Below are 12,593 nucleotides of genomic sequence, written 5' to 3' on the forward strand. Positions count from 1 at the left end.
TACTCACATCGATCCCGCATGCTCTCCTCCCTCATGCATGGCCCTTTATCAGGGGAGCCTTTAGTATGAAACTCTATATACAGATGTGCTGGCAAGTTTTGTCTTCCCACTCACACTTCATATAATAGGCTAAAAGAAATCTCCAATTGTTTCCAATTATGTTCTCTTTCTCACAAAATAACTATTGTGTGCAAAATTGGAGCTTGTCTGACCACATTCATGAAAAGCATCAGTGTTGAACCATTATATGTTGAAACCCAGTCATGAATAGCTTGGTCATTTCATAGTCACTAACATTTTAGAAAGTAAGATAATAAATTAATAAATGATAGTGCGCTGCTAGCTGAGTCAATTTATCTTTAAATGACTTCCATTCCCTTTTCTTTCTAAACAGAATGAGCCATTCTCTGATAGACATAATCAGAGGGATGGGAAAAAAAAAGCACGCACACAACAAAGTAACAACATTGAAAAGAATCAATTATCTTGAGTTTTTGTATCTTTCTATATTTCAATGCATTAAAAACTAGCTTGTTGATATCATTGAATTATATTTCCTAGTAGTTCTCTTGATTGTTCTACATAAATTTAGTCTCTATCATCCCACTGTTAAGCATTCATGGATTTCACTGTTATTAATTACCTCCTCAACTAGCTCATCTTAAGTAATGCCTGGGTCAACATCAAAATATTACCAAAGTTTCAAGCAATATCTTTGGTATTGTCATCTTTATAACCCTCACGACTATAATGTTAGCATTTTAGAATATACTAATTGGTTCTGTGCTTTGCTACGCCCTGAAAATCATTATTGTCATATCACCATATAAGTCTTAGTGATTTACAATATTGATAATAATAGTCTCCGGCATACAAGGTTTCACTATTATACCACCTCCATAATCATCAGTCAGCATCCCTCCGTCAGTGTGTCTAGATCCTTTGCAACGCACCCCACTCCATTGGTATACTCAGTTATGTAGGCTGACTTTTGGGGTTATTTTAGAATTGATCATGTATTATTTCTCTACTTTGTTTCTTTACAGTTCACATATGAGAGAGACAACTCTTCTTGTCCCTATCCCTCAGTCTGACTTCACTTAACTTGATACCATCTGATTCCATTCATATTGCAGTGAATAACAGAATTAAGTATTTTTCTTATAGCTGAGTGGTATTCTATAGTATACACCAGTTTATTTATCCACTCATCGGTTCTAGGACACATGAGTTGTTTCCAAATCTTGGCCACTGTGGATAATGCTGCAATGCACTACGTGTAAAAAATCCAGTGTAAATATCAGCAGTTTCAAAACTTTCAAAGTCTTACAAATGAGAATATTAACCTTAAAAACTCCTGACATACGTTGATTATTAAATTTTATTAAGCCCAAAGCTTTAGTAAGATTTAATGTCTTTATATAAAGATGTCTTTGCTTATACATTGTACTATACTTTATTTACTACTAAGAAAAATAAAAATAAAATAGAAATCATAGAGAGAAATATATATTTATATATATCATGATCATCATCATCATCATCATCCCATTGATCATTGATTTTCTCAAGTGGTCTCAGTAACATCTCCATTCGTTCTAGCCCTGAGATTTTAGAAGCCTCTCATTACTCATCCTTCCCAATGGTACCGCATTGAAGGCTCTTTCATGGTTAGGGGAATGAGACCCATCATTGTTACTGGTTTTGGCATATGAATACACCACAAGGAGCCTGTCAGACTCTCACATCCGGGCAGGAAACTCTCAGTTTCCATGTTCTCCGAGAGGGAGAACTAGGTTACAAGATGTTGCTTTTGGGAGCTTGGTTTTATAGTCTCTGGATGTTAGCCATTGATGGGATTACACAGTACACCAGTTTCTGGGTGTGGCCACCTAGCTACTGGAAAATGGGGGATCTGGGTGGGAGAGGCCCCGTCCCCATTTGAGCAGGCTTGGATATCTCAGCCCCGGGTCCCGCACATCTGGGTTCCTCTGCTGTTTCCTTCATGCATGAGGCTAATCCAAACACGTGGAGAGGGGTCTTAAGCATGGCTGTGGCTGGGTTTTGGAGGTCTTCGGCTGGTGGGGTTTTGCTTGGGGTAGGGAGGGAAACTCAAGGTATATTATATATATATATATGTATATATATATATATATATATATATACCTCTCAGAGAGCCCGGCAAGCTACCAAGAGTATCCCGCCTGCACAGGCAGAGCCTGGAAGCTACCTGTGGCGTATTCAATATGCCAAAATCAGTAACGATAGGTCTCATTCCCCTGACCCTGAAAGAGCCTCCAATCATTGGGAAAGAGGAATAATGAAAGGCTGCTAAAATCTCAGGGCTGGGTGGAATAGAGACGTTACTGGTGCCCACTGGAGTAAATTGATGAACAACGGGATGACAGTGATACAATGATACAGTGAAGAAAAATAAAAATAAAACTTCTCATTATTGAATATCTAATTGATGAGCTCAGCATTGAGTAGAGCATCATAAATTTCACTATTAATGTAAAGTGCATAAATGTGCATGCAGAATATAGCAGAGAAATTTGTCTCTTCCACCCATGTCACGAATGGTGGAAAGGGATGAAAAACGCACTGGGTTCCAGAGCAATAGGAAACTGGGTAGATGGGTAGAGCACTTGCCTTGCATGCAGTCAGCAGTTTTCATCACTGGCATCCCCATATGATCCCCTGAGCACCAGTAGTAGTAATTCCTGACTGCAGGGCCAGGAGTAACCCCTGAGTATTACAGAGTGTGCCCCTCCCCAAAAAAAGAATGAAAGAGAGCGAAGGGAGGGAGGGTGGGAGGAAGGTGGGAGAACAGGAGGGAAAGAGGGAGGGAGAGAAGGATGAAAGAAGGGTGGAAAGGAGGGAGGTAAGAAGGAAGGAAGGAAAGAAGATAGGATCAAAGGGTGAACCAAAGGACCTCAGATTAATGCTAAAGAGTTATCAGGTCAGTGGAATTTCAGGAGACTGTAGAACAAATTATTTCTGAAAAAAATCAATTTCAATTCTGATTATGAGCACCTGTAAAACACATTCTAACATCAAAGTTTCTAAAATGTAAAAAAGTATGCACCCAACAAAGGATAGAATTGTGTAGTTCTTTCTTTGAAAAAAATTTAAACTCTGTGAAAACCATTCCACTAAAGACGGTCAGCCCAGTAGTCTTCTCATATCCCCTTAGGCATATAATCAAATCATTCATATTATATATGGGAGGAATGTGCACACAGTTTGAATAAGAAAACATTTGAAATATTCTGTGCTACTCTGGATATTTATTATACTTTTAGTGTTTTAGTAACTACTTTTTTTTGGTTTTAGTAACTACTTTTTTTGTGTGTTAATTTGGTGGTCTCTGCCTGTCTCAGAGATCCCAGCAAGCTACTGAGATTATCTTGCCCCAGTGGCAGGACCTGGCAAGCTACCTGTGGTGTATTTGATATGCCAGAAACAGTAACAAGTCTCAAAAAGGAGATGTTACTGGTGCCCACTCGAGAAAATCGATGAGCAATGGGATGACAGTGACAGTGTCAGTGAATTTTGGGGTTAGACCTGATTGTGCTCAGAACTTACTCCCAGCTCTGATCAGAGATCATTTCTAGTAGAACTAAGGCAAGGCAAGCACCCTACCCACTGTACTATCTCTCCTACCCCTTATAGTTTTAAAACATGTCATCAGAGGTCAGCCAACTATTTATACACATATAATTTAACTGATATAACTCAAAACTTTTTATATAAATCATTTTTATATTCCAAAACATACGTGGAATTCATAAAATATGATGATATTCCAATTCTTATTCATGGAAGGTTACTCTTTCAGTATATGATTTTTTTTATCTCCTATTATAATGTACAAAATTCCTGTGTTTTAGTGCTTAAAAGATAATAGAGTGGGTAGGCTGGAGCTATAGTTCAGCAGTCAGGGCATTTGCCTTACACACAGCCGACCCAGCCTCGATCCCCTTGCACCCCATATAGTTCTCCGAGCACTGCTAGGAGTAATTCCTTAGTGCAGAGCCAGGAGCAAAACTTGAGTTCCACTAGGTGTGACCCAAATTTTCTTTTAAGAAAGATAATACAGTGCAGGATTTGCTTGCCTTGCATAACACTATTTATGGTCCATTGAGCACTACCAGAAGTGATGCCTGAGCACAGAGTCAAAAGTAAGCTCTTTACTTAATAAGTGTGACCCCCAAAAGCCACACTCTATCTATCTATCTGATTATGATTTGTTACTGTTTTTGGCATATAGATAGATAGATAGATAGATAGATAGATAGATAGATAGATAGATAGATAGATGGATGGATAGATGGATGGATACATACATACATACATGCATACAAACACATACTTATTTTATTCTGGGATATAGAGTATATGTACATTTTTGATATAACACATTTTACATAAAATCATGAAGAAGAAGATATTAATATAGACTAAATAATTTAGGAGTAGGCATCTTCATATGGGTGTTGCATTTTATGTAACTGAATTTCAGAAGCCCATTTTATACTGAGAAGCATAGCAGCTCTGAGATCACAAGATAGTAAACACTGTTAAATTTAACTAAATGACTGCATCATTTACCTCATGAAACATTGATATTATTACGGTGTAGCACTGTAGTACTGTCATCCCGTTGTTCATTGATTTGCTTGAGCAGGCACCAGTAACATCTCCATTGTGAGACTTGTTGTTACTGTTTTTGGCATATCGAATATGCCACAGGTATTATTATATTAAGATTTTTAATACATCATTATAGATTAGTATAGCCTTATTCAGGTTTCAGGGCAGTGGACCATATTGGGCAATGGTCAGAACCAGGTTACTCCTGGTTCTGCTCTCAGGAATCACTCCTGTCAGTACTCAGGGGACCATAAGGGATGCTCAGGTCAAATTTAGGTTGCCAAGTGCAAGGCAATTGACCTAACCACTATACTATCATTTTAGCCTCTGTAAATGCTATATTTCAGTTAATAATTATTTTCACAGTAGGTAGGGTGTTAGCCTTGCACGCAGCCAACCCGGGTTCAATTCCTCCATCCCTCTCGGAGAGCCCAGCAAGTTACTGAGAGTATCCTGCCCACACAGCAGAGCCTAGCAAGCTCCCATGGTATATTCGATATGCCAAAAACAGTAACGACAAGTCTCACAATGGAGACGTTACTGGTGCCTGCTCCAGCAAATCGATGAACAATGGGATGACAGTGCTACAATTCAATTATTTTCAACCACCAAAAACATCTTAATTTAGATCATAAAATAAGCGGTTTATAATTTAAATTTTTAGCAGGTTGAGAAAATAATTGTTAGTTTAAATTTCTCTAAGCATATATTAATTGGGTATTCTTTTTTCTTGGCACATGGTTTTAAACGTATGTATATACATTTCAAAATGCCTGAAAATGAAATTTTATTTCAAAAACTTTCACAAAAACAGTGAAGAAACATTGTAATCATTTTCTTTATAAATTGGCACTATCTCTATTATCTTTAGTACATAGATTAGCTTATAATAAAATTTATGTCCACTACTACATATGTGTGTATATATATGAATATATATAATTATGTATATTTTACCATATGTATATATTCCATATTTTTAAAAATTTGTTGGTAGAGTTACAATGAATGTGATACTTATCTGACTAGGGGTCAGGTGGTGCTAGGGATAGAACCAGAATTGTATGTATGCAAAGCATGTGCCCTAATTCCTATTAATATCTCCCAAGTCACACCATAATAAGAATGATGAAGTTAAGAATAAATGATACATTTTTGTCTTAATTATTTAGTTAACTTTATTTTATATCCTCTCTAAAACTTTATTTTATATCTTCCTAAGTGTTGTTATTATTCAGGAAATACCTCTTTTACCTATTGTTCCTTACAGATAAATCATATCTTTTAAGTCAAATTTGTTGCTTTATTGACAGAGTCTGTTGAATTCCTTGAGAAAATCATAAAATTAGGCAAGGAAAGTTAAGTTTATACATAAGAAATGCACACCTAGGGGCTGGAGCAATAGCACAGCGGGTAGGGCGTTTGCCTTGTACGCAGCTGACCTGGGTTCGATTCCCAGGATCCCATATGGTCCCCCAGCACCACCAGGAATAATTCCTGAGTGCATGAGCCAGGACTAAACCCTGTGCATTGCTGGGTGTGACCAAAAAAAAATGCACACCTAGAATTTTCTATATCAAAGAGTTGATAGCAAACATGTCTCCTTTATTTGATCTAAGTTGAAAAATAATGAAAATGTAAATGTAAATATCAATATAAAATATAAACAGTACATCATATATCATTACAATGTGATAGTGGAATTAGATTTCTCTTTATGTAGCTCAACTTTATGTAGCTTATTTTACTTGCTAAATGTTTAAAAGAATTTGCAAGTATTAGTTCTTCCTCCAAATTGTCTTACTTCAAATTCATTATTAAATTCAACTTTTACTAACATAAATGGAAATAACATAAGGGGATAATAAACAAAAGAGCTTAATAAGTTATGTTCACTGCCTAATCCCCATCTTTCTCTTCTATGTGAAATGAAATTTCCTAAGATTCTTACATCATTAATATTTCAATCTTGTGAGACATTTATGGGGTTAAAGTGGAACATTAAATAAATGGAAAGTTGAAATGTGATGCCTTCTGTTTCTATTATATTGGACCAGAATCAAATATTAAATAAGCTCTTTAGCAACATGATATTTCTGGCTAAATGATGGATATCATGACTTCTTGTTGTTACAAAAGGAAGCAATTTATTTAACTTATTTCTTTCCTCCCATCCTTCTGGTTTATTAGCCTTGTTTCATTTCCATAAATTACCCACTAAAAGAGGAAATGATTAATTGAAAATTACTTCCTTAAAAACATTATTTCATGTCATTAACAGCTGCATCATTGTGTCACTAAAACACTGTGGCGATATTCAAATAATTTCAATGTTTGTTGCTCTCAATTTTTTCTCTCTTAACTGCTCAGATTATTCTACACTTGAAAAATCATTTTGCCAATTTAACAACTGAACCCTTTTTTTTTTTTTTTGCTTTTTGGGTCACACCCAGCGATGCTCAGGGGTTACTCCTGGCTCTGCACTCAGGAATTACTCCTGGCGGTGCTTGGGGGACCATATGGGATGCCGGGGATCGAACCCGGGTTGGCCGTGTGCAAGGCAAACGCCCTACCCGCTGTGCTATCGCTCCAGCCCCCTGAACCCTTTTTGTCTACTTGTAATTTTCTGGGTAAAAGTTTATATCCTATCAGTTGTTTTCTGAGTACAAGCCACACTTAATATTGTATTAAAATAATATTTATTTCTTTCTGGAAGTCTACAATATTCATCACCGGTATGAGCACCACTTAGACATATGATAATATATCCATAATATTTCCAAATCTCCCTCTGTTCTCATATTATGTTGCAGTAAATGTGATTTACTGCAGTAAATGTGATAATCTCCTAGCATACCTCAACTTTTATAACAATAAAACTTAACACTTTTAGATTCTATAGTTTATTCTATCATAATCAGGTTTGAAATCCCCTTTTATAGACTAATCTTTTAATAATATACTTTAATAACTGATTTGTGGATTATAATTGCATAATATTTCAGTTTTAAAATGCAATGTAGTTACCTGTGTATGTTACTCAGCAAGTATTAAACTGTGGTTTATTACTATTCTGTGTCGTTTAGAGAACACATATGGTGAAGGAAAATTACCAGACAACAAATTATTATAACAAATTGTACTACATATGCTTTAATAAGGTTGATAAAAGACTTTTCAGAAGTACAGGAGAAATAATTATAGTGATGCTGATAGAGGAGTTGGTTCATGTTTGTAAGAAATTCATAATTTGTCTTAGTATGAATTCTCAATAAAGAAACTTAAGTCAGAATTAATGTTTGAATGTATCAAAAGGATAAAATAAAAACATAACCTCATACATATGTGATTATCATTATGCTTGAACATTATTATATCATTTTATATAGATATGTTTTGACAATAACAAAAGGGACATTTTAAAAGGATAAAAATAATAGGTTATTTATAATTAGTAGCTGGTTGCATATAATTAAGAAAATTTGAGATTTATTAATTAAAGGTAAGACGAATATAATAATATCGCACAATGAAGCAATTCTATTGAGAGAACAAAATCAGGTGTTGCAACTATTTATCAAGAAGTTATAAAACGTAAACTGATCCATTTTTTTTAACTAATACAAAGATGATAATTAACTGATTAGTCATTAAGTCATTAAAAAAGTCAGCTGCTCTATGTATCAATAATTCCTAAAAATGAAGACTAGAAGTAAAATCGCCCAAACATTAACACAGAAACAACAATGCAACATAGTAAACAGTATAAGACAATGTTGTTGAATTGAGCAAATCACAGAGTGAGTAAATCTACTATTGCTAAAAATCTCCCTTGACATACTTGAGAGTGACGTTGTCATACAAAACCCAATAATATCAATTCTCACAAAGCAGAGAGGAGGAAAAGGCTCTAGATAGAAGCCTTGCATGTGGCCGATACCAATTTAATCTCCAGCATCAGATGGTCAGGAGAGCATTACCAGATGCATTCCCGGGGGTCTCCTAGTGCTACTGGGTGTAACCCTAGCGCACCACTAGGATAGCACCTGGCAATTCGCAACACTGTAAGGTCTGACCAGCACAGCATCCTCATGCCCTCCAGTCCCTGGGTCCCTAAACACCACGTAGGAGACTCCCCCAATAAATTAAAAGAAATATAGTTTATATTGTGAGAATAGTAAGACAGTGATAAAAACTTCTGTCAGATCAACTGATTTAATTCAATGGGAAATTGTAGTTTATATCTAATCTGAATGTGCAAAAACCCATATTATTCAGGAATTCTTGAATTATCAACATTTTCTAGTTGAGTTTTTGAATTGTATTGGATAATATAAATTTATGTATTTAAATAAATATTTTAGATATAATATTGAACATAGTTATATGAATTATATATTATATAAAATTATATTATGGGCAGGATATATAGAATTTTTAAACTGTGCTGTCATTCTGATGTAACACTATTTGACCTATTAAAATGGCCATATGATAGGAATTTTGATATCCAAGGAAAAAAAATGAAACAATAATTTCAAAAGATAAAATAAAAATGTGTTTCCTCTTTGAAATTTTGAGTGTTAGTGAAGGACAGAGTCAAACAAACATTTGAAGGTGGGAAGAAGAGAGGAAGGAATAAAGGAGAGGAGTATATTGTTATTATACCTCTATGTTAATTATGTTGTATAAAATTGACTTAAACATTAATAAATGAAGGATCAGAAAAATAGCTGAATGTTTATTAAGTGCATTCTAATCTTTTTTTCAAAATGCTTTTGGAAATCTATATTTTTTTCCAGTGTTGAGAAATTAAGATGGAAAAATTGTACATGGGTTGTTACACATACACAGCATGCACACCTAGAGAGGTGATAGAAAAATAACTTATTAACATAAATTTCTGCATTAGAAAAGTTGCCTGGGACAAATGACATATAGCTGTGCATGAATCACCGTAATTTTTCTTTGTAAATCCAGCAGATTCATTTCTGTTAACATGTCATATGCTATAATACCTTAATATTAGTATTGCCTGTTTTTTTAATGTTTTAGACATGAAGTGTACTCAGAGACCATTCAGCCATACCTGGCAGTGCTCAGGAAGCCATGAAGTGCTGAGGAGATCAAACTCAGGGTTTTTTTTATATATGAGTCTGATATATGTTTTTGTAGCTACATACACATCATTATATGTATATGTAGTTTGATGTATGTTTTGTGGTCCATTCCTAACAGTGCTTAGGGGATACTCGAGTTATATGCTCAGGTATCATACCTGGTAGTACTCAGGGGACAATGTGTAGTACTTGAATTATTAGTGGGATAGGTCATTTTAAAAGCAAGCACTTAATCCCCTGTACTATCTCTCCAACCTCACTGTCACTGTCACTGTCATCCTGTTGCTCATCAATTTGCTCAAGCAATCACCAGTAACGTCTCCATTGTGAGACTTGTTACTGTTTTTGGCATATCGAATATGCCACGGGCAGCTTGCCAAGCTCTGCCTTGCAGGTGAGATACTCTCAGTAGCTTGCCGGGCTCTCAAAGAGGGGCAGAGAAATCGAACTCGGGTCGGCCGCGTGCAAGGTGAACTTCTTATGTGCTGCGCTATCGTTCCAACCCCTCTCCAACCTTAATAATACAATATTTATTCTTCTGTACCTACATTTATTTCATTCAGGGTATTTGTTTCCTTTTATTTCTTTTTGTGTCCTGTTGTCAATTTTCTAACTTTAAAGACCAAATTACATTCCAAGTAAAAGGATTGATTTCTCAAGAAGCTACATTTAAACCACATATCATAAAAAAATATGTGTTCAGAGTAATTATATTGACCTCTGTGAGAAGTAAGTCTAATTATTCTCATTTGTTCCTGAATTAAAGAAGATTTTCATAATTTTATTGGACACAGAGTTTCAATTAATCGATATTAAGAATAGCAGAGTTCTTCTAAACGAGCCAGGCAAAACGTGCCACATCTATTCAATTCAAAGTTTGTCTTAATTATTTCAGTAAAAATGTTTCTATAGTCAATGTAGATAGTAACACATAAAGGGATGTCTTTCTTATATGAAAGTAATACCTGGAATCTGTTTATTTAGATTGCTCTCAACTAGGTTTTTTAAAAAACGTAATTCTCAGAGATTTATCTTTTAAATAAGAAGAGACAGATACTTCCACCTATTTGAAAAGTTTTATTTCACACCTATACAATAAAGGAAAAGGCATTAAGTTTGACTTCCCTAGAGTAGAGCTAATGTAGGAAAAAGGTCAACTGTAGCAAGAGTGAGAATAAGGGATAAAGGTGATAGGTTGGTTGTATATGAGAATTGGATCCAAGAAGGATTTGCCGAAAGTTTAAATGTCATGAGAGCAAAGCTTATTGTCTATGACAGACAAAAGCACTCGGTTGATTATAACAAGAGTAAAACTGTCACAGTATTGCCAAAATGATGGGTGGAGGGGGGAATTCCATGTTTTTAAATTAAAAGTCAAACTGAGTTTGAAGAAGAGAGAAAAAATATTTTCTGTCTACATGTCATCCCTCTGTTCATGTGAAAATATATTTATTATTTTCTAAATTAATTTAATGAGTTCCAGATTGTACAGGATATCATAAAGGAAACAGGATTATACAAGATAATAAAGAGTTTTTTTCTTAAAATGAGTTTTAGACTTAGACTCCCTGTTTCATACTTTTGATCCTTAACTGTGTTTCATTTACCACATTGAAGAAGGTTACATAAAGGGTAAGATAATAGAAACTTAATCAGGAAGCAGGTTTTTTGATTACTGCATTTTATTATATACTCTTGCCGTGTTCTTTAACCTGATTCCTGAAAATAAAAGATGTGTCATTTTAAAATAAGGACAATTGAAACCACATTGCATTAAACTTTTACATCTCTCTCCTGAGTGATTCCAAACATTATGCACCAATTGCTCAGAATAAATTTGTGAATTATCTAAAGATTGTTGGTGAGAATTATAAACTTAATAAAATATACCTTTATAGAATACTGAATAAATATTATTGGTTGGTGTTTTTAATTTTATAACTGGGAAACAAAGGAAAAAGAGTCTAAATTATTTCCCATGAACAGGCTCTTATTTCCAAAAGCCTAGTTGAGTAACTCTTCTGTTAAAATACAACGTGAGCTGGCCCCATTAGCCAGAGTATGGAGTTTTATAGTGAAAATAATTTCTTGAAGAATGTTATCATAGTATATAATGATATAGGGTTATATTGCATACATGACTGATTTTGTTAGTGTAATGCTATTTTCTGGTGGACAAATTTCTGCATATGCTTTATATAATTCATACCAAATGAATTCATCTATTTAGGTAAGCATTTGGTTTCTGAAATTTTACATCCCTGACATTTCTGCCATCCTCAATCAATTTGGAAAGACTTCCAACTTGGCAAGAAATTGATCTCCTAAAATTTCAAATAGATACTTCAGAAATTTGAGTTTGCTTCTCTAACATTTTCTCAATTTATTTCTTCATCACCGGCCAGATAATCACCATGGCCACAGCCTTGAAGAAAGAATCATCTATGGAGTAGAAAATAGTAGCACATTCCTGGAATGCAGTCCAAAATCACAGCGAGCCCTGGTGTATTGGCAATTCCAGAGGCGAAATGAAGAGCGAAAAGAAGAGGTATAGGAATAAAATTAACTGGATCATATCTGTGTTATATATACCGTTAAATGATTTACTGATTAACTCCAAAAGGCTTTGGGAAGTACTGTAATTTTTTTACCCTTTTCTGAACTCATCAAGAGCTCACTCATTGAAAAACCCAAATATCATTGGTTTTTGCTATGAGATAAAAAAGAAAAAATTAGTGAAGTGGTAAGAGTTTTATCCCATAAGCTTTTTAGAGATTTATTTTATGGCATTATTTTTCCTTGCTTGGTTATCTACAA

General features: G+C 34.7%; 1 protein-coding gene across 1 annotated transcript in view; it reads left to right on the plus strand.

The window, feature by feature from the left end:
* The window catches only part of SEMA3A (semaphorin 3A), a 233,688-nt gene that overhangs the window by 215,582 nt on the left and 5,513 nt on the right, over window positions 1–12,593 (plus strand). Inside the window, exon 16 of the mRNA XM_004602145.2 lies at window positions 12,182–12,324. Coding sequence (XP_004602202.1) covers window positions 12,182–12,324 — 143 coding nt within the window. The remainder of the gene's footprint in view (window positions 1–12,181; window positions 12,325–12,593) is intronic.

The sequence above is a fragment of the Sorex araneus genome, chromosome 1 (assembly GCF_027595985.1).
Source record: "Sorex araneus isolate mSorAra2 chromosome 1, mSorAra2.pri, whole genome shotgun sequence".
Classification (NCBI taxonomy): Eukaryota; Metazoa; Chordata; class Mammalia; order Eulipotyphla; family Soricidae; genus Sorex; species Sorex araneus.